Source organism: Toxorhynchites rutilus, chromosome 2 (genome assembly GCF_029784135.1).
Source record: "Toxorhynchites rutilus septentrionalis strain SRP chromosome 2, ASM2978413v1, whole genome shotgun sequence".
Lineage (NCBI taxonomy): Eukaryota > Metazoa > Arthropoda > Insecta > Diptera > Culicidae > Toxorhynchites > Toxorhynchites rutilus.
Genome location: NC_073745.1, coordinates 81557241 through 81578702, shown reverse-complemented (window position 1 = coordinate 81578702; position 21462 = coordinate 81557241). Strand labels below are relative to the sequence as shown.

Below are 21462 nucleotides of genomic sequence, written 5' to 3'. Positions count from 1 at the left end.
TTCAATTGAGTTCAATATATTTGCTCTGTGAGTGAAAAAAATGAACAAATGCCGTGTAAAGTCAATTCATTTATTGTGATTGATTGTTCTTCGTTACAAGTAAATTTAATGACGGACCTTTTACGTTTGGTATGATGACTAGAACAAAATATATGTACGGAAGAATTATCAAACGTTTGATGAACCAGCCTAAGGCTGAAAATCTTTCCAATAAAGACAAAAAAAAATTATCAAACGATTATTTTATTTTACATTTCCCATTTTACATCCCAAAAGTGTACATACTTCTCGAATCTCGAATTTGCTTGAAATTGGGAAGTTCATTCGCTTCTAGTGGCTGCACGATTTTCCCAGGTTCCTAAGTTTAGAAGATCATGTTAGGACAGACATATTCCACTCTGCACAAAGGCAAGCGAGGACAAAAGTACTCGTAGTTTGCATTTATTTGCAGAGCCGATTTCCCCAGAAACCTCGGTTTTGAAGTCTGTGTTAGGGAAACACATTTCAATCGGAACAAAAATACCCCCGATTTGTATGAATTCGCAATGCCGATTTCCCCACGCTTCATGGATTTGAAGTCTGTGTTAGGGAAACACATTCCAGTCGGAACAAAAATACCCCCGACTTGTATGAATTTGAAATACCGATTTCTCCAGGCACCTTGGTTTAGAAATCTCTATTAGGGAACACATTTCGGTGGGAACAAAAGCTCCCCCTACTTTCGTGTGTTCTTTTTCTTCTTTTTGGCTTTAAGAGGGTTTAAACTTTTCAGTTCACTCGCCTCTAGGCTCTTTCGTGTGTTTGCAATGCCGATTTCGCTGCTTGGTTTTAAAGTCTGTGTTAGGGAACATTTTTCGATGAGAACAAAAGTCCCCCTACTTTCATGTATTTGCAATGCCGATGTCCCCGAGGCTGCTTGGTTTTGATGGCTGTGTTAGGGAAACCGTAAATCGGGTCAATCAAAACGATGCAGTTAGGGCGTTTAGATAACGCCTAATATTTTACAGTTATTCAATTGTTTATCTAATGAAAAACAACATTTTGTTAGTTGCGATAGATGCGTAGAAATATTCCCTATCAAGTGATGCAAACATCTCTCCTGTCCAGTACGAAATGTTCGAGCTATAAGCATTCGAAATCTTTCATTTTTTCCTGCATGTTCTGTGTTTAGGTTTTCATTTTACCCTCCATATATTCCGGTTAGACGTCCCACGTCGAAATGGGTGGCCTATATCTATGATATAACCGCAAGGTTGGCGTGGGACTACCTTAGCTTAGCAATCATTTGTTTGTATTGATTAGATTTTTGATTGAATGAAACAATTTCCGAATTCAATATATTTGCTTTGTGAGTAAAAAGTTTTTATAAATCCATGTAAGGTCAATTCATGCATTGTGATAGATTATGTTCTTCATTACAAGTAAATTTTTTGGCAGTCCTTTTGCGTTTGGTATGATGACATCTTGGTTTTGAAGTATGTGTTAGGTAAACACATTTCAATCGGAACAAAAATAATTGTTTATCTAATGAAAAATAGAATTTTATTAACTGCGATAGAAGCGTAGAAATATTCCCTATCAATTGATGGAAACATCTTTCCGATCCACTAAGAAATGTTCGAGTTATAAGCATTCGGAATCTTTCATTTTTTCCTGCATGTTATGTGTTTAGGTTTTCATTTAACCCCCCATATACTCCGGTTAGACGTAGTCCCACGTCAAAAAAAGATTTCAGAGCAACCAACAATGTAAAGGTGAAGCGATAAATTTTCAGAACACTATTCTGAGTTGAACTATCGAAATGACATTGTTATTTTGGTTAAAAATCGGGGTCAATGTTCAATATATTGTCAGCCTATCTTACGTATTTAGTGTTTATTATGAAAACACAGCTGAAATTCTGTCCATACATATAAAACATATGCACGAATTATACAATTTCTCCCCTCCGGGCATTCGTCGGTTGAGGTTTCTGAGGTAAAATGCCATCGACCCATAAGCAAAACCCATATTATGGATGGTTGTTTGCCAGCATCCGTGAATTTGCCGCCAAACAATGAGCTATTTGATGGCTGACAATAAATCCTGATACTCTCCCACTGTCAGAACGTTGTAATGAGGCAAGCCGCAGAAAGAAAAAAAAACGGAACCAAAACCACGAACGAGATGAGAAATGGAATTTTTAACGTGTTCATTTGCATAATGTAATATGTTGTCTCTTTGCAGCTTCTGGTTTATTGTGGGTTTTTACTGCGTCTCCTCCGTGTGCACAAAAAGTTACTTAGCTCTAACGGCTTAATTAAATCGTGCGAAAAAATTCGTTTCGAGCTGAAAAGAAAAGGAAATGGGACGGAGTTTGTGGTTGCTGTGCGCGCGTTAACTTCTTCCTCCCGGTTATTATGAAAATGTATCTTTTGGTTTCGAGATTCTCGGCTCTATCCAGGCCACACAGTAATCTGCAACACGACAATTCGGGGATTCATGTCACACCCGGAAGGTAAACGAAGCGCCTTACCACCACGTGGTGATGGATCGATGGCGCGACGGAAGAGTTGCTCGACGCAAAACTTCAAATCGCGCGGAAATCAACGATGAATAGTTTTAATTTAATTACAACTTTTCGGTACCAAACGGGTCGGGTCGCAGAATACCGTCAACGACTAGTGGGCGCCCTATTTGCGATACGTATACACTCGATGATGTTGGAGATCGAGTTTCTGCTGTGGCAGAGCGGCGAGAGGGCTTCAGGAAAAGTTATTTGCACGTGTAGTCTATTTTGCTGCCTCAACCGACGTGAACGCAGTGAACGATAGAGTTGACAGTGAAAATGATATTTAATTACAATTTTACAATGCCGGAGGAGATTACTTGAAACGTTGTGTTGTCGGGTGAAAGCTAATTAAATTCTCAAGAGGCTTATTTGTGTATCATTTCATCCCGAATAAATCCCATCGGACGTATACAGCAAGGATGCTCGATGGGAGGAATTATCTATGGTTGGGTGTCTTTGCGGAAATTCATTTTATTGTTAATTACTGTATTGTGAAGAGTTTGAAAGTACTCAATCATATCATTTCCGGACGATCTAGGTAATATAAAATTATTAAATGCTGATGCAACATTGTATATGATTCTGTGATTACTACGTTGGTTTCAAATATGAGCAACCCTTCCAATGTGAATTAGTTCACCACAATTATCACATACTTCGATAGGGACAGGTAACAAGACTTCAAATATGTTTGTGGACTGATACTTATTCGCCACGAATTATTATATCAATTCCATCGTTCTTCGGAACGATAAAAATTCACGATATTAAATTCACGCAATGTTCTACGCTCTAATTTATTCGTTTTGCCAAGTAAAATGTGAAGTGAATACATATTGATTGTTGTTTGGAAAGTTCGTCCCGATTTTATAAGAAAAAAAAAACATTTTCTAGATATACAGGGTTCTCCATTTCGGGCTTCCGAAAGTATACAGCCCTGCGCTGACAACCGTTTGACATAGCTGTCAACCAAATCGTCATATCGTTAGTTGAATGTCTGCCATTTTACAATATGGATCGTTTTAGCAACGTGTTAATTTTGTTAAATTATACTATAAAAATGATGAAAAACCGGCAAATGTTTTTCGAGCATTACGGACGGATTTTGGTCGTCATGGACGGCCTACAGAGCACACAATCGCTAATGTAGTGCGTAAATTCGTACAAACTGGATCCGTAGCGGATATTGTGAAACCTGTGCATCATCGTAATGTGCGTTCGGCCGAAAATATTGCTGCTGTTGCTGCCAGTGTGGAGGATGACCCGAATGTTTCGATTCCACGGCGTGCTCAGCAATTGGGCTTGTTAAACACATCATCGTGGCGAATTTTGCATTTGGACTTGCACCTACATCCGTATAAAGTCCAACTGATACAAAAATTAGAGCGTGGTGACCATGGAATGCGTCGGGCATACGTCGATTGGGTGAACGAACAACAGCAGCAGAATGCTGAATTTTCGCATCAAATTTTCTTCAGCGATGAGGCACATTTCGAGCTCGGTGGCTATGTGAACACCCAAAATATCCGCATATGTGAATCAGAAAATCCCCACGTGATTGTTGAGATGCCATTGCATCCGCCAAAAGTCACTGTTTGGTGCGCATTATGGTCTGGTGGAGTCATCGGGCCGTATTTATTTGAAAATAAGGACGGCGAGACGGTAACTGTGAATGGTGAGCGCTATGGCCGCATGTTAACCGATTTTTTTTTGCCACAAATTGAAGATATGGATACGGATGACATGTGGTTTCAGCAGGACGGCGCCACGTGCCACACAACACAACCGAACATGGCCATATTTCGAACGAAATTTGAGGGACGCATAATTTCGCGTTTTGGTGATGCCAATTGGCCGTCCAGATCATGCGATTTGAACCCGCTAGACTTTTTTTTGTGGGGTTATGCGAAAGACCGTGTCTATGCCAACTCTCCGCAAACTCTTGAACATTTGAAAGACAACATTCGTGAAGTTATGACCGTGATACCGCCCCAAAATTACCTGTTCCGGATCAAGGTGTGCGAGGAAGCCCTAGGTGGACATTTGAATGATGTTGTATTTCACACATAATGGCATAAACCAAACTTTAATTTGAAATAAAAGTTTCATCGAAATTCAAATTCTAAGTGTGTTTTATTTCAATTTACTTTCGGAATTTAAAGTTGGAATACCCTGCATAAAAATGGATTTCTGTCTGTCTGTCTATCTATCTGTCTGTCTGTCTTATTCTTATAGAATCGGAAACTACTGAACTGATGGACATGAAAATTGGTATGTAGGGGTTTTTGGGTCCGGGGAAGGTTTTCATGATAGTTTGAGACTCCTCCCCCCTCTCTAAGGGGGGGCTGCCATTCAAATGAAACACAAATTTCTACATTACTCGAGAACTAATCAAACAAATAAAACGAAATTTGGCATGTGAAGGTTTTATGGTGCAATAAATGTTTCTATGGTGGTTCGACACTCCTCGTCCCTCTCCTAGAGTGGGCTGTCATATAAACGAAAACCAAATTTCTGCATAACTCGAAAACTAATCAAGCAAATGGGGCCAAATTTGGCATGTGAAGATTTTAGGGGACACGAAATGTTTCTGTGGTGAATAGACACTCCTCCCCACTCTCTAAGGGGAGAAGAGGAGAGGGGTCTGTCTTTATTCTATCATATTTTCTGTATCAAACATTTATTCCATGTAACGGAGAAACATGTTATTTGCAAGTGGTTGAAAAATCCTGAACCAGAATTATGTCTGAAAATAATCTGATATTATAATGATGTGTTTTGGTAGAAGTACTAGGAATTTTATAGTAAAATGTAAAAAAAAATTAACGGGGTCTATTAGAAGACCAATCAATGAACAGTTCTGCGATTGGACTCATGAACTTGCACTTAGTAAGAAAACGTGAATGTTTGAAGGTATTGATAACAAAAAACAAATTTTGGGCGGGACGAAGTTTGCCGGGTCAGCTAGTAAAATATAAAAAATTCAATCAAAATCCAAAAATGGCGATATAAATGTTTTGTGTTTTCAAATGTATTTTTTTGTTGAAATTACTAGAATGTACTTGTGTGGAAAAACGCAGCCATGATCTAATTTGGTTGACAGCCTTAATCAGAATTAATCTATTCGGGATTAAAAACAGTTTGGCTTCTGATTTTGCGTACACAAACACATATTCGTATCACGAAACTCTTCACTTTACAGCTTTTGAGTTCATTAATGATTTTCGCGTCCACTGATTACAATTCGTCACACTTTTTATGTTTTGTTTTTCTCCTTCTTCTCTCTTCCAATCGAGAAATCTTGAACGAGGGGAGATGTTTTGTCACTTATATGGCATTAGCGAATGCATTCAAATCGTCGCTAATTGATGTTGCCTCACACGAAGCTGACCTTGGAAGTTGATCTTGAATCTTTTTTTTTGTCGAGAATGCACGTGATTCCACTTATAGGAGAAGCATTTTTTTTAAAACAGAATAACTCACCTGGAGCCGGTAACGTTGATGTACACAACAGCGAGCGCCGACAGAATCGTCCCTCCGAACTTATCGAACATTTTCCCACATCTGCCAATCGCTGGTACCGGGTTGCTCTGCATCGGAATTTTTTCCGTTTCAATCCGTTGCCACACCACGCTGATTCAGATTAATGGTGTTCCGCTTAATTCTCACTTCTGGTTCCCCCCGCGGACATCAGCTTTTTATGTTGTTATGCTTTTTAATTGCTGTGTACGTACATCACTTGAGCACCACACACACAAACACACAAAAACAAACTAAGCCGTTACTTTCGTACTTCATTCACCCGTAGCGCTCCCTATCGGAAGGATCCAGCGAATTGTGATAAACGACCGAACGTGGCGTTGTGTCACTGACCGACGACTCGCGGACCCAAACTCTGCGCTGCTCCGATACTGTGCCTCCTGATGCAATAAATAATAAATACCCGCCTTGTCCGAAAATCAGAAACAAAAAACCAAAACAACAAAAACAAAAATACCGAAGCGACCCGTTCTTCGTCCGAGCTGCCGCTGCCACCGAATGCTGCTGCAAATTTGAACTGTATCAATCGCTTCTCGCTGGGAAACATATTTAAAATCCATTAAAAAGACGGTCTCTCTCTCGGCTCATTGCCACCGCGGCTGACTCTGGCTGCTGCTGATAATAATCGCCAGTTGTGCGCTTCATCGCGCCCAGCTGCGGCCGCACTCTTCTCAATGGTCGTATGTGTAATTTCGAAATTCTAATGATTCCTGCGGTTCGGTCCGGCCGCCGCCGCCGCCGTCACCGCGGTGGATTCCTTCAATCAGGTTGACGCTGGATTGTCTCAAGCGGTCGCCCTTGTTCGCAGAACGCCAATAACGAACAATTAGAGTAGCCGCGTGGTTGGGAATGATGGGAGTCACTTGGTCTACTTGGGTACTACCAGGCGGCGGTCTGTGTAGTATATGCAAATCAGAAGCGCTAGATCTCTCGACTGAGGGTCCATGCGGCGCAGAGGAGACAACGTAGCGATTCTAGTAAAAGTGCGCGCGTAACCTTTGCCATGGAGAGAGAGAGAGAGAGAGAGAGAGCGAGCGAATGAATTGCCCATCATTCAGCAAATTCGCTGATGATGCGAAGAAGGTTACTTTGTCTTGCGGTTTGGATGTTTTTGTTTACTGCAAAGGCAGCGCCACAGTTACGATAAACCAGAAGTGACTTCCCAGGTCTGGTTGCAAAACAAACTGAAAGGGGAACTTCAATGGGTACACATGAGTAACAAGTGTGACCCGAGTGATCGAATGCACAGAATACTAAGAAGTATATGATCATGCGATATATGATCATCATTGAATATGATCTAGCAATGTTCCTTTGCGGGAGATTACTCACTTTCGCAATTCATAATCGTTTGTCACGCCTTTACTTGATTTATCTTGATCTTAATACTTTCTGTGGAAGACATGATCAGTCATTGAGTTTAAGCTGTGTGATGTGTTTCGGAATTGATGAATAACCTACTACGGAATGTCCCACGTATATTGTCTAATTTCTTATTTATTGACGTCTTTCATTTCTGTACCGGGGTGTAAGTTCAAAGTTTCGAAAACGAGAGAGTGACGCTGGAGTGCAAGGTTTTGCACGTTAATACCTCTTTACCGGCTGAATGGAGCGGTATAATAATCACTTCATCCAAAAGATAAAATATCAACGAGTTATATGATTGTCACTTATTGGTCTAAAAAATTGTTTCAACAGCTTAAAAATTGCTTTGAAAGCAAGCTATTAAAATCATCATTGCTCATTGATGATGATTGGTGATCGCAATGTGTTCCCGAACACGGACGCAAAATCTAGGCACCTGGAGAAACCGTCATAGCGAATACATGCAAGCTGCGACTTCTTTTGCTCGATTGCATTAGTGTTTGGGAAACCATAGCGGACACATGAAAGGCGTAAGTACTTTTATTCGCATCAGTTTCTGTTCTGCTTTCGCATGGAACAGTCATGAAAAATTCGTTGCGTGTGAATGCGTCCAAGCGAAGGAATATTCGCATTTATGCATTCGACTTGGTGTTCCCGTGATGCAATTAAATTGACGAATTTACGCAAAGCTGAATCAACTCATGCGACACCTATATTAGAGTTCAGAACCACAAAAGTGATGATTTTGGTTTATTCTACGCACTGAAATACAAGATTCGGTCGTGATTATTCATTTTATTTCTATTTAGATACATTTCAACCATTAAATATCTTCAGTATATGGTAAGAAAGTTAGGACTTTGTATATTTACGATGATTTCAACATGCGATTGGACCAAAATTGTTGATAATCTTCAAAAATTTTGAGTTTGATAATGCATACAGGTTATGAATACTGTGGATAATGGTGATGGAATCGATATCACATTAAGTTGGATTATATCATTAATAATGTAAGGGCCGATACAAGAAGGATTTGCAGTATTTTTAGCGCAACACATGCTACTCATCGTTTATCTAGTTGAAAAAAAAATTGAGTTACAATACTTATACCAAGCCATCCTTCAAAATATACATACCACATTGTAAAATGGCGAATTTTATGCAAGGTTATATAGACTTTATTTCGTTTTCACCATGAAGTGGCGCCCTCGGTTGTATCAAACATCTTCAGTTACTTTTACAAGGCCACTCAAATTCCATCGGTTCGTTTCAGGACCACCAACAAGTTCGAAAGAGTTGACTTTTATGTTAATAACAATTCCATACTTTTACTCATAAAGCCACAAACTAACAAGAAAACTTTCAGCATCTTTCAACATATTCATTCATTCATTTAGAATTGATTCAGATGCAATTTCAAATAAATGATTACCGAGCCAACGGTAGTCCTACGTTTACCTTGCGGTTGTATCACAGATATAACCCACTTCTTGTTTTCTCATTTATTCCATCTGACTATATGTTGTCATACAAAAATTGGATGGGGAAAGCCAAAATGGCGTAGAAACCCCACATCCTTACGTTACACATAATACATCAATCGATAATAGTGTTTTAAGAAAAAAATTAATAAAATAAAAAGTTGGCATTATCCATCATTGAAAACATTTTGGTTCTCCGTGATCCAATGCAGAGGCGTCTCGTCCGCCTGTTCAAACTGTTCATAGGACAGGTAGACAATCTCAGAATAAAATGTATATTATTTCACATTTGTAACTTGAATGAGGAATTATAGAAGGTAATTCCCCCCGCTTCAACTTCAACCCGCGCGCAACTCAGCTTTAACGCTACGAAATAAGCAGTAATGACTACCGGGTTCGAACCATTCATCTGAACACGCCGTCATTCAAACACAGGGCAAACACAGTCAACTACGTATGAAAAGATCACTACTACTAATGCGCCGCCTTGCGTAAAAATGACGTCTTCGGTTCAATATTTCTGCTGAACAAAACCGATGCAAACGATGGAAAATACACACCACCATTCTTCAGTGTTTGTTCGTAGTTGTCATGGTTTCCCTATCTGTTTCACTTCCTATTCCTGACGCCATTAAAATTTGAGACAGGGCACGAGACCGCGAGAGTACACATCGTGTTGGCTACAAAAATCGTGTTCGCTAAATAATTTGAAAAAAAAAAACATTTTTGTTATGTGGTGGATAGGGACCGCATGAAAAAAATTACAGGAGGTTGTGTCCAAGATACGACCACATTGTTGACGTAGAACTACGCTGTTATTTTATATAAGTCGCTTGTTTATATCTTCGGATATCATTCTATAACGCTTTGGCGCACAATCTTAACGTCTGCTTCGCCATAACGTCAGTTTAATGCATTGATGCATCCTCAAAGGCACCAACGAAGCCCTTATGATGACGGAAAACAAACAATGTTAACTGCTTGGAAAAGGACTGAATTATGCCACACAGCTTGTACCCTGCTGTAACACCCTTCGAAGCGAATTCGCTGATGAGTTTGTCAAGAGCGACCGCCTTCACCACCAGCGGGGAGAGCTTGATTTGGTTGCTGCCTGGGTAACGGCGTTTACATGTTCGACCGACGCGCCGAAATCGCCTACTTCGCTGTTGTTCGATGCGGTGTCACACTCGCGAAGGCTCGTTCAGTGCGAGCGCTTTTCACTGCACCAACATCGCGTGCATTATTTGATGACGTTTACCTCGAAATTTTATTGCTCCTGGCAATGCGTTCGTTTTTTTGCAGGGCTCGAGCCTGCCTTCCTCTTCTTCTTGCTCATCACAGACTACGCGAAGTGTCCAATTTATGACGCGGAAAGAAAAACACACGATACAAATAACGCCAAAAACGAACTGAAAAAACCACACGACGATATCCAAGTTCGATTACCACTGGTGGGGTCCAATCTTAGATCGAAGCGCAGCGAAACAAAGTGAACCGGATTGCTCAACAGTCCGATGCCGAATGAAAGTTTGCCTCAGTGAGATCCACTGTTTATACTCTAAGCAAAAATTCCCCTTCATTCTTCTGCTTTTTCTTTGTTCACGGAGACTTGAAATCCTACGACTTCCCCTCCGTTGGTCGTCGATAAGTTGCTCGTTACTGACTGCTCTGTTCGGGAAAGCACACAAATGTACAAGCAAATGTATAGGAAAATGAAAACGCTAAAAGTTTTCATGATTTTGAACCATTTACAAACCAGGGAATTCTAATGTATAACATATTAAACAAATCTTACGGAATTTCCGATTCGTTTAGTATGCAAATCACCAAAATCCTTTCGCGGCAAAAATAGTTATTAACGTTAACTTTATTTCATAAAAACTTGACCTGTTTTCTGATTTGGCACCCTTAATGAAAGACGTAGTTCTACGTCAAAAAATTCCTTAAGAAAATAACCCAAAACCTAATGATTCCATTCGTGATCAACATTCGATTTTCTTTTTTCACTTTCATAAGCGATCTACTCACTTGCGCAGATTATAAAATCAACTCTTTGCTCCTGTCAATAAGCTCCTACTGACACCTTAAAACAAACAAAACAAAACATGAGAATGGGAATTAACTGATGTAGAGCGATAAAATACATATCAAAGATAGAAAAAAATTAGCGATTACTTCATTTTCTTCTAAATACCGCACAAAAACAAGTCGCACCAAAAAATCGCATAAAAAACTGGTTTTACTGTCTATATAAATGTTGAGAAATAAAAATGTTAAAATCTGTCATCGCAATACTGTTGTTTTAATGTTGCAAATGAAATTGAACAGGTAGCTAAGTTGGTCACGCGTCGCCTCTGATCCAATGGCCCTCATTGGATTATACTACTAAATACTTCAGCAGAAGTCGAAGTGTCCGTGAAACTGTTCGAATCGCGCCGACATGAAGCGAAATGGGTAAATTATGTCGTAAATAGCAAAACGGGGCTCAAGATGAAGAAAACCGAGTCCTTCTTGACCGAAGGACTCTTTCAGGTGCATGCAAGTTCAGTTCCGCAAGAATACCAAGACATTCTTTTTCACGCAACAGTGCTTTAACTGCAAACATTGCCTGACCTACCGTTCTTTTATGATTAATCGTTTCAAGACCTAGTAATTAATAGCATAGTGAGGAATCAATCCATGACGGAGGGCCTAGCGAACATATTTTTTTCGATTGGAATCAATCCTGAGCAATTCCAATACTTTGCGAAATAGTATCTCTTTAAGTAATGAAAAATGAAATCTATATGCGATTCTACATGCGACTCTTCGCGAAAAACTATGCTAAACGTTGTATCGTATCGTGGGCAATTTTATATAATAAAAATAATTTTCATGAAATAATAGAGAGTCCATCCTGCTGCTGGACATTACGGTTGAAGTTCCGGCACTGTGCAGAAATTTCATAAACGTTATTTTCATTTTATAAAATTAGTCATATCTCTAGAACGTTTAGTCCTAGGTTAAAACAACTACAAAATACTGCGGTCGCTTCTTATGCGGGGGATTCGGACCGCGTAAAAAACCGGGTAGATTACAAATGTTTCGCTCGCTCATATTAATCTTATTTGCCGTACCATATCTATATATACAGCGGTTGTCCGCTAACTGGGCGGATGGCACAGCCCAGTTATCGAATTATGCTCGTCAACTGGGCTGACCTTTCAAACGTCAAAAACCACCGAGGGGAACGTCAATAATGCACTCCACAAATATTAATTGAAAAATATGGAAGCGCAATACAAAAACTACACTGAAAGAAATAATTAGTAAATATAACGAACTTTTCGAAAAATGCAATCAATCTAGTCATTTTTTACCCTGATAATAATTGATTTAGTCTACAATGAGAAATTGTTAAACATATATGTCAACCAACACCATGATTCGAAAAGGCGAATATCGGCTACATTTACAATTACAATTAAATAAATATTCTTACCTCCGTATTGCTTTATGAAAACAATAAAAATATTTAATACGCGCTTTACTCACCACAGTTTTCAGATATGACACATTCAAATTTACGTATGCTATCGAGTAAAATAGACTAACCTATGGTAGGGACATTCATTTTACATACCACAGCAAACATTGAATCGTTTAACTTGGCATATTAGAAGTCGTATATAAAGTGAGATCGAATCGAAACCATATACAATGTCGATCAAACGATACATTGTGTACATTTAAAATCGTATAGAATGCGAAAACCACTATTTTATTGATCACCACAGATTAAGTCTTAATCCGGTGTACCAAATATCGGTTTTATGATATACACTATCGTAAAATGGATCTACGCGAAATCATTTATGCATATCAGGATGATGCAGTTTGTAATTCGCAAGAACATATTAATTGAATCAATCGCCTAAAAATTGTGTTGCCCCAGCAACCATTAAATCGTATAACTTTTGCGCATATTAGGTCGCATATAAATTAGTATCAAATAACAATCGTATAAAATATCAATCAAAGGATGCATCATGTATATCCGCTATCGTATAGAATGCCAAAACACGATTTTCTATATCATTAATGAAGTCGTATATCGGTAAACAATCATCCTAGTATCGCGATATGCAGCATTATACACGCACATTCTATTTATTTTACACAGCAATGTCGAGTCAAATCGCATATCAGTGTAAACAGCATCGTATATCCTCATATACGGTGTTGTATGCGTATAAAATATATCATATAGGTATATCGCTTCCATTTTTGCGTGTATATGCCAGTTATATGCATCATATATCATCCAAACGTGTTTTCGATGTATGTATATCGCCTCCAATTATGGCTGCTCATACGATGTTTGCTGGGACATGCTATGGGAATTCGGTTTACAGTAAAACATATTAGATCGTAAATGAGGCCATATTACCTCGTATTAGGAATTTGTCGCATCTAGATTCGTGATGTCGTATGTACAGTGCCGACGTCTGGTGATTTAGAGAGCAAATTAATCTCAGCAAACTGCATGCAGTCTTTATGCGTGCTATCGTATCTCTCTCACGCAGGCTGCCAGAGTGTGCTCCACCTTGCTTCCAACATCCGTGACCACATTAGATGCACCCATCGTGCTCTCGTTCGTACGGAACCACCAAAGCACAGGTGAGTAAAAACTTTTACAAAGTCCTGATACATCATTCATATCCCATAAATATTCTCATACATACAAATGACGATCACAGTTGACGTAAATATTTTTCGCCATATGTTTTTTTTTTTTCTAAGACTGTAATAAATCGTATATTCGAATGACAATATTTATTTATTTGTGCTAGTTAGGTGCATCATATACCACCCAAAATATTGGATACGATTTAATGTTTGCTGGGTTCATCAATAAGTCTTCAACTGGCGGCATATTGTGCCAGTGAAATTCTTCCAATTCTTGTGCTAATCAAACACTCTAGACGGCACCGGAAACAAAATGCCAGCGCAGATATGCATTACCAACTCGCCAATCACTCAGCAGCTAAACACTTCGAGCGTGTTAGTGAACCCATCGAAAATTGTGCCAGCATAAACAAGTGCCCAAGTTCGAAAAAACTCGGACCATCCCACAAAACTCATTTGTATCAAGTTCCGATTTTCTGTTTCTCAAATTAATCGATTACATTTTGTATGTTGAAATTTTATTTGATGGAAATAGATGAACAAAACATAACCAAACATAAACATTCAATAACAATACAAAAGCAACACGATATTGATAAATTGGATGTTGGTTCGAAGTCCCTAAAACTGGATCGATGTTGAGCCGATATTCTACTATAAATGTTGACATTTGTATTTACCATTCACTCACGTAGAATGTACGAATAGGCTGCAGCCCATTTTCGTTTCATAAAAATGAAACACAAATTTCTGCATTACTCGAGAATTAATTAAGCAAATGAAACCAAATTAGGCATATGGAGGTTTTAGGGTGCAATAAATGTTTCTATGATGATTAGACACTCCACCCCCTCTCTAAGGGGGTGCTGCCATACAAATTAAACACAAATTTCCACATTACTCGAGAATTAATCAAGCAAATGAAACCAAATTAAGCATCTGGAGATTTCAGGATGCAATAAATGTTTCTATGGTGAAAAGACACTCCACCCTCCTCTCTAAGGGAGGCTAACATACAAATGAAACACAAATTTCTACATTACTCGAGAATTAATCAAGCAAATGCAACTAAATTAGGCATCTGGAGGTTTTAGGGTACAATAAATTATTATATGGTGGTTCGATACTCCTCCCCGTCTCTTAGGGCGGTCTGCCATACAAATGAAACCCAAATTTTAGCATTAGTAGAGAATTAATCAAGCAAATGAAACCAAATAAGGTATATGGAGGTTTAGGGCGCAATAAATGTTTTCACGGTGGTTAGACACTCCACCTCCTCTCTAAGGGGGAGCTGTCATACAAGTGAAAGACAAATTTCTGTATGACTCGAAAACTAATCAAGAAAATACCAAATTTGGCATGCGAAGGATTTAAGGGACACAATACGTTTCTATGGCGAATAGACCCTCCTCCCGTCTCTCTGAGGGGGTCTCCCACAAAAATGAAACACATTTCTGCATAACTCGAGAACTAATCAAGCAAACGAAACCAAATTTGGCATGTGGGAGTTTTAGGATGCAATAAATGTTTTATGGTGGTTCGACACTACTTCCTCTTATAGGGTGAGCTGTCATACAAATGAAAAACAAATTTCTGCATAACTCGAAAACTGGTTAAGCAAATGAAGCCAAATTTTGCATGTGAAGATTTTAGGGGGCACGAAACGTTTCTACGATGAATAGACACTCCTCCTGTATTTATGCTATCATATTTTCTGTATCAAAAATTTATTCCATGTAACGGAGAAACATGTTATTTGCAAGTGGTTGAAAAATCTTGAACGAGGATTGTGTCTCAAAATAATCTGATATTATAATGATGAGTTTTGGTAGAAGTACTAGGAATTTTATAGTAAAAGGTAAATTCAACGGTCGCGATTAGAAGATCAATCAATGAACAGTTTTGCGATTGGACTCATGAACTTGCGCTTAGGAAGAAAACGTGAATGTTTGAAGGTATTGATAACAAAAAACGAATTTTGGGCGGGACGAAGTTTGCCGGGTCAGCTAGTGATTATATACAGCCATTCCATATCAAACCGATATAGTGGTTCTTAGATTTTCGTGAGAAGTGGTAGTTTTGTTCTTTATCGCAAAACATTAGATTCGTATTTTCTATTATTAGGATGATCATTTCCATTTTAGGGTTGCCAAAAATCAATTGTTTCCCATTTTTTTCAAAGATGACTTTTTATTTTAAATTCGTAACTTTTGAACTACTGTACCGATTCGGATGATCTACATAATGATTTTTCAAAATTAACCAATGGTCCGAAAAATCATTTTCCCTTTTTTTTCTTGAAAATGACTTTTTCTTAAATTCATAACTTTTAAAATACCAGGCTCATTCAGATGATCGATAAACCAGTTTGAAGTCACATGATATACCACATATTCATAAAAATTGAATTCTGGTCGAAACGAAAAAACACCTCTCTGATATTCGGATATGTTATGTAAAAAACAGGAAGTGGGTTATATCTATGGTATAACCGCAAGGGTGACGTAGGACTATCGTTGATTTAGAGATCATTTGTATGAAGTTGAATCTGAATTCATTCTGAATGAATGAATATTTGGAGAACTTCGAAAACGAGAGCGTTACGTTGGAGGCACAAGGTTTTATGCATCCAATATTGGATACGGAAATATCCTACTGATGGGGAAGAATAATCTTCAGAAGCTATCCTGTTGATTGCGATTGATTGAAAAACCACAAAACCAAATGTATTTGGTCACAGTGTTACATGGATAGAAAACATTCAATTAAACTCTTTCACATGAATATATTTTGAAAACTCCCAAAGGAACTGGCAGATTATTTTCAGTAACGATTAGATATTTCCACATTTTCCTCGAAACTGGAAGCCCACCAGTGGTTAATACCAACTCGATAACCACCTGTTAATAGCACTTGATTGGAACATATTTGGTCACAGTGTTACATGGATAGAAAACATTCAATTAAACTCTTTCACATGAATATATTTTGAAAATTCCCAGAGGAACTGGCAGATTATTTTCAGTAACGATTAGTTATTTCCACATTTTCCTCGATACTGGAAGCCCACCAGTGGTTAATGCCAACTCGATAACCACCTGTTAATAGCACTTGATTGAAACATATTTGGTCACAGTGTTACATGGATAGAAAACATTCAATTGAATTCTTTCACATGAACATATTTTGAAAATTCCCAAAGGAACTGGCATATTATTTTCAGTAACGATTAGATATTTCCACATTTTCCTCGATACTGGAAGCCCACCAGTGGTTAATACCAACTCGATAACCACCTGTTAATAGCACTTGATTGAAACATATTCGGTCACAGTGTTACATGGATAGAAAACATTCAATTAAACTCTTTCACATGAATATATTTTGAAAATTCCCAAAGGAACTGGCAGATTATTTTCCAGCAATGATTAGATCTTTCCGGAACTTTCTCGATGCTGAATGGCATCCTAACGGAAAGAGTTCTGCGCGTGTATGTGTCGATCCTTCGTCGTCCACCTCCTCCAGCACGTTAGGCAACGATGTTGTCTTGTCGATGTCCTCACGAAAAAAGAATGTGTCTCACCACCAGAATATCGCTTAAGTATGCTTTTTGTGTGTGATTGAATCGAGAGAAGGTGTGGTTTACGATGGCAATTTGGAAGGCAAACTAGAGGGGAATGAACTCTCTGAGCTCGGAACTTTCGGCGACTGAGCAATAATCGATTGCGGGCGCATACAATATTGGATACGGAAATATCCTACTGATGGGGAAGAATAATCTTCTGAAGCTATCCTGTTAATTGCGATTGATTGAAAAACCACAAAACCAAATGTATTTGGTCACAGTGTTACATGGATAGAAAACATTCAATTAAACTCTTTCACATGAATATATTTTGAAAATTCCCAGAGGAACTGGCAGATTATTTTCAGTAACGATTAGTTATTTCCATATTTCCTCGATACTGGAAGCCCACCAGTGGTTAATGCCAACTCGATAACCACCTGTTAATAGCACTTGATTGAAACATATTTGGTCACAGTGTTACATGGATAGAAAACATTCAATTAAACTCTTTCACATGAATATATTTTGAAAATTCCCAGAGGAACTGGCAGATTATTTTCAGTAACGATTAGTTATTTCCACATTTTCCTCGATACTGGAAGCCCACCAGTGGTTAATACCAACTCGATAACCACCTGTTAATAGCACTTGATTGAAACATATTTGGTCACAGTGTTACATGGATAGAAAACATTCAATTAAACTCTTTCACATGAATATATTTTGAAAATTCCCAAAGGAACTGGCAGATTATTTTCCAGCAATGATTAGATCTTTCCGGAACTTTCTCGATGCTGAATGGCATCCTAACGGAAAGAGTTCTGCGCGTGTATGTGTCGATCCTTCGCCGTCCACCTCCTCCAGCACGTTAGGCAACGATGTTGTCTTGTCGATGTCCTCACGAAAAATGAATGTGTCTCACCATCAGAATATCGCTTAAGTATGCTTTTTGTGTGTGATTGAATCGAGAGAAGGTGTGGTTTACGATGGCAATTTGGAAGGCAAACTAGAGGGGAATGAACTCTCTGAGCTCGGAACTTTCGGCGACTGAGCAATAATCGATTGCGGGCGCATACAATATTGGATACGGAAATATCCTACTGATGGGGAAGAATAATCTTCTGAAGCTATCCTGTTGATTGCGATTGATTGAAAAACCACAAAACCAAATGTATTTGGTCACAGTGTTACATGGATAGAAAACATTCAATTAAACTCTTTCACATGAATATATTTTGAAAATTCCCAGAGGAACTGGCAGATTATTTTCAGTAACGATTAGTTATTTCCACATTTTCCTCGATACTGGAAGCCCACCAGTGGTTAATGCCAACTCGATAACCACCTGTTAATAGCACTTGATTGAAACATATTTGGTCACAGTGTTACATGGATAGAAAACATTCAATTAAACTCTTTCACATGAATATATTTTGAAAATTCCCAGAGGAACTGGCAGATTATTTTCAGTAACGATTAGTTATTTCCACATTTTCCTCGATACTGGAAGCCCACCAGTGGTTAATGCCAACTCGATAACCACCTGTTAATAGCCGCGCGTGTATGTGTGTGTAGCGATGTCTTCCCAGGGAACCGTTTGTGGCATCACTCTCCTCCTGATAGATTCCCTTCTGGCCTAGGGTGCACAAACAGGCTCTTGGTGACACCGTTCATCCGCGCTTTCATGATAAATAAAGAGCTTCACCGCAACAGCGACAACATGCTCCAATCGCTTTTCAATTTGAACTGAGTGGATTTCCGAGCGCCGCTCGCTTATATACCGATTGGTGATTTCAATAGCCTGTTTTGAAAGCAATTTTAAGACTATTGAAACAAGTTTTTGGATCAAAAAGTAACAAGTATATAACGCGTAGACATTTTATCTTTCGAATGAAGTGTTTATCATACCATTTCGTTCAGTTGTTTAGGAGCTATTAACGCTCAAAATCTCGGTCTCCGGCGTAACGCTTTCGTTTTCGAAACTTTAATTTTACACCCCGGTATAGAAATGAAAGACGTAGTCCTACGTCAAAAACCTCAGTAAATTTAATAATGAACTTTCATTCATCATTTCATTTCATAACTTACAACGGAAGAATTGTTAAATTTTCATTGAAATTCCATCCCATTCTTTGTTTTTGAGAGGCTTTAAACTTGCATTTTATTCGCCTCTAACAGTGAAAAAAAATGGAGACTGTATATAAACGTGTCCATCCTGTATTGTACACCTTTTAGCACCCTACTATCCTCGGACCACTACTGGGTCGCATGCGAATAAAAGCTGTTGTTATTATGATTTAATTAACAGTACAATTTACGAAACAACATATGAAAACAGACAGCAATTCTCGTTGCGTTCCATCGCTTCGCGAACAGCTTTATTCACTTGATTCGGCGACATGACACCCAACAAAAAGTGTCTTTTTTGTGCTACATCAGATGGCGCTGATTTTTTTTATTTCTCGCTATAATCACATTCGCAGAATTTAATTATGGAACGAAAATCATGTTTATCGTTCTCTCTCGCAAACGGAGTGCTGTGTAGATCAATGTAACTTTTTGATTGAAGTGGCTGTGCTCCACCAAACGCGTGATTGAAAACATTTTCTTTCCAAATGTCAATCCTCATCCTCGAAGTGTCACGTTGACATTCACTGAAACGCGGGGCGCACTTCAACGACGCGACGACAGGACTTCTGCGATAGTTTTGGTTTAATTGTTTAATTGATGCTAAATGGGGAGCGAATGAATGAGTTGCGTGCGCGACGGGAGTTCCAACGGGGGGCGAGCCAAGCTGGCCTGACAGCGGGAAAAAAGCGTTTGAAATGTTTTGCTCACTTGTGTTGTCACAAATTAACGATTCATTAGCAATACAAGTGCGCTCGTTTGTTTTATTATTGGTGCTATTATCGAGATATTTTTTCCCCTGTGTTGTCGTATGAGTGACGTGGGTTGAGTGCCAACCGCGGTAGGGTTACCAAACCGCTTTTGCGGTCAAGAACATTTCTCCTTTTTTTTGGAGTGAAGTATATTGACTTCTGCTACTCAAGGAGGACACTGTGTGCAGATACGGTGATGACGAATGCGAAACTCTTGAAGGCTCAAAAGAGCGAGATTTTGCTTTGACCATATTCAGTGAGTTGCCATTATCATTGCTGGTGTCCCTATATAAGCTCGATCGTTTCCTCCTCAGTAGCAATCCATTGTAGCATTGGTTAGCATATGTTTCAGGGAAACGGATTATAATCTTTTCCACTAATTATTCCGTTTTTATGTATTTGCATACATGAATTAAAACATGGACTTGAATATCTCCACTGGTGTAATTTATGTTCACAATTATTGAAATCGACCCTCGAGTGGAAATATTTCACTCGAATAATTCAAATATTCAATTTTCAACAATAACGATATGCAACGTTGTTACACACAATGGGTGGCTTCATTTATCAATTTGTTCAAGCGTGTTAATAGCAACATAATCACATTCTACATACCTGAAGCACTCATGGGCTACCAGTTCTTCATCAAAAACGTGTTACTCTCGCTAGCGTGACCATAATAAAGTTCGGCTGGTTTATCCTAGATGTTTTCCATATGAGAAACTACAGAGCACAGAGAACACTGGGGGGAAAAAAAATGCCAAGTTGTACATTTCAATGATGCTCACAGGTGGAGTGCTCTCCACAGTTATAGAGTTGCGGAATGTGTTCGTTCATAATAAAATGATACAATTCTACAGAAGAGTGGTCCAGCACACAAGAGGCATAGGAGCAGTAGCAGGAGATTCTATCTCTAAAATTAAATTCTTGTAATTCCTGCACACGTAACCGGATTAAATCGTTTCGTGTGATTTTAGATTCGATTCCGTTATTGTTTCCTGTCGGTCGGTATACGTTATATTGTTGGAGTGTGCAGGTTTATTTTTCTCTGCGGAATTTCACTACTGAATTGTGTAGATTCATAAACCTTATCAAAAATTGCAAAACGAATGCAACTTCAAATGTTGTTTATCGAATTAATTTGGTTCTCAGTATTTCATATCGAATGTTATATTGTTGGAGTGTGCAGGTTTATTTTTCTCTGCGGAATTTCACTACTGAATTGTGTAGATTCATAAACCTTATCAAAACGAATGCAACTTCAAGTGTTGTTTATCGAATTAATTTGGTTCTCAGTATTTCATATCGAATGTATTTTTTTATGATGATGATGACCCACCTCATACCCCTACAAAGGTTTGAACTGGCCGATTTATGTGAGGCTCAATATGTTGGTAAGCGGAA

General features: G+C 38.6%; 1 protein-coding gene across 11 annotated transcripts in view; it reads right to left on the bottom strand.

The window, feature by feature from the left end:
• LOC129764893 (hyaluronidase-like) overlaps positions 1–21462 on the bottom strand; it is an 86095-nt gene that overhangs the window by 59113 nt on the left and 5520 nt on the right. For 5 of the 11 annotated variants that reach the window (XM_055764504.1, XM_055764502.1, XM_055764500.1 and 2 more), the window contains exon 2: positions 6035–6289. The exons of 1 other annotated variant lie outside the window; for it this stretch is intronic. In XM_055764504.1, the coding sequence (XP_055620479.1) occupies positions 6035–6147 (113 nt within the window). In that variant the 5' untranslated portion in view covers positions 6148–6289. Of the gene's footprint in view, positions 1–6034; positions 6366–20673; positions 20801–21462 lie in introns of all 11 variants that reach the window. 5 more of the 11 variants (XM_055764499.1, XM_055764498.1, XM_055764508.1 and 2 more) reach the window with 4 other exon arrangements.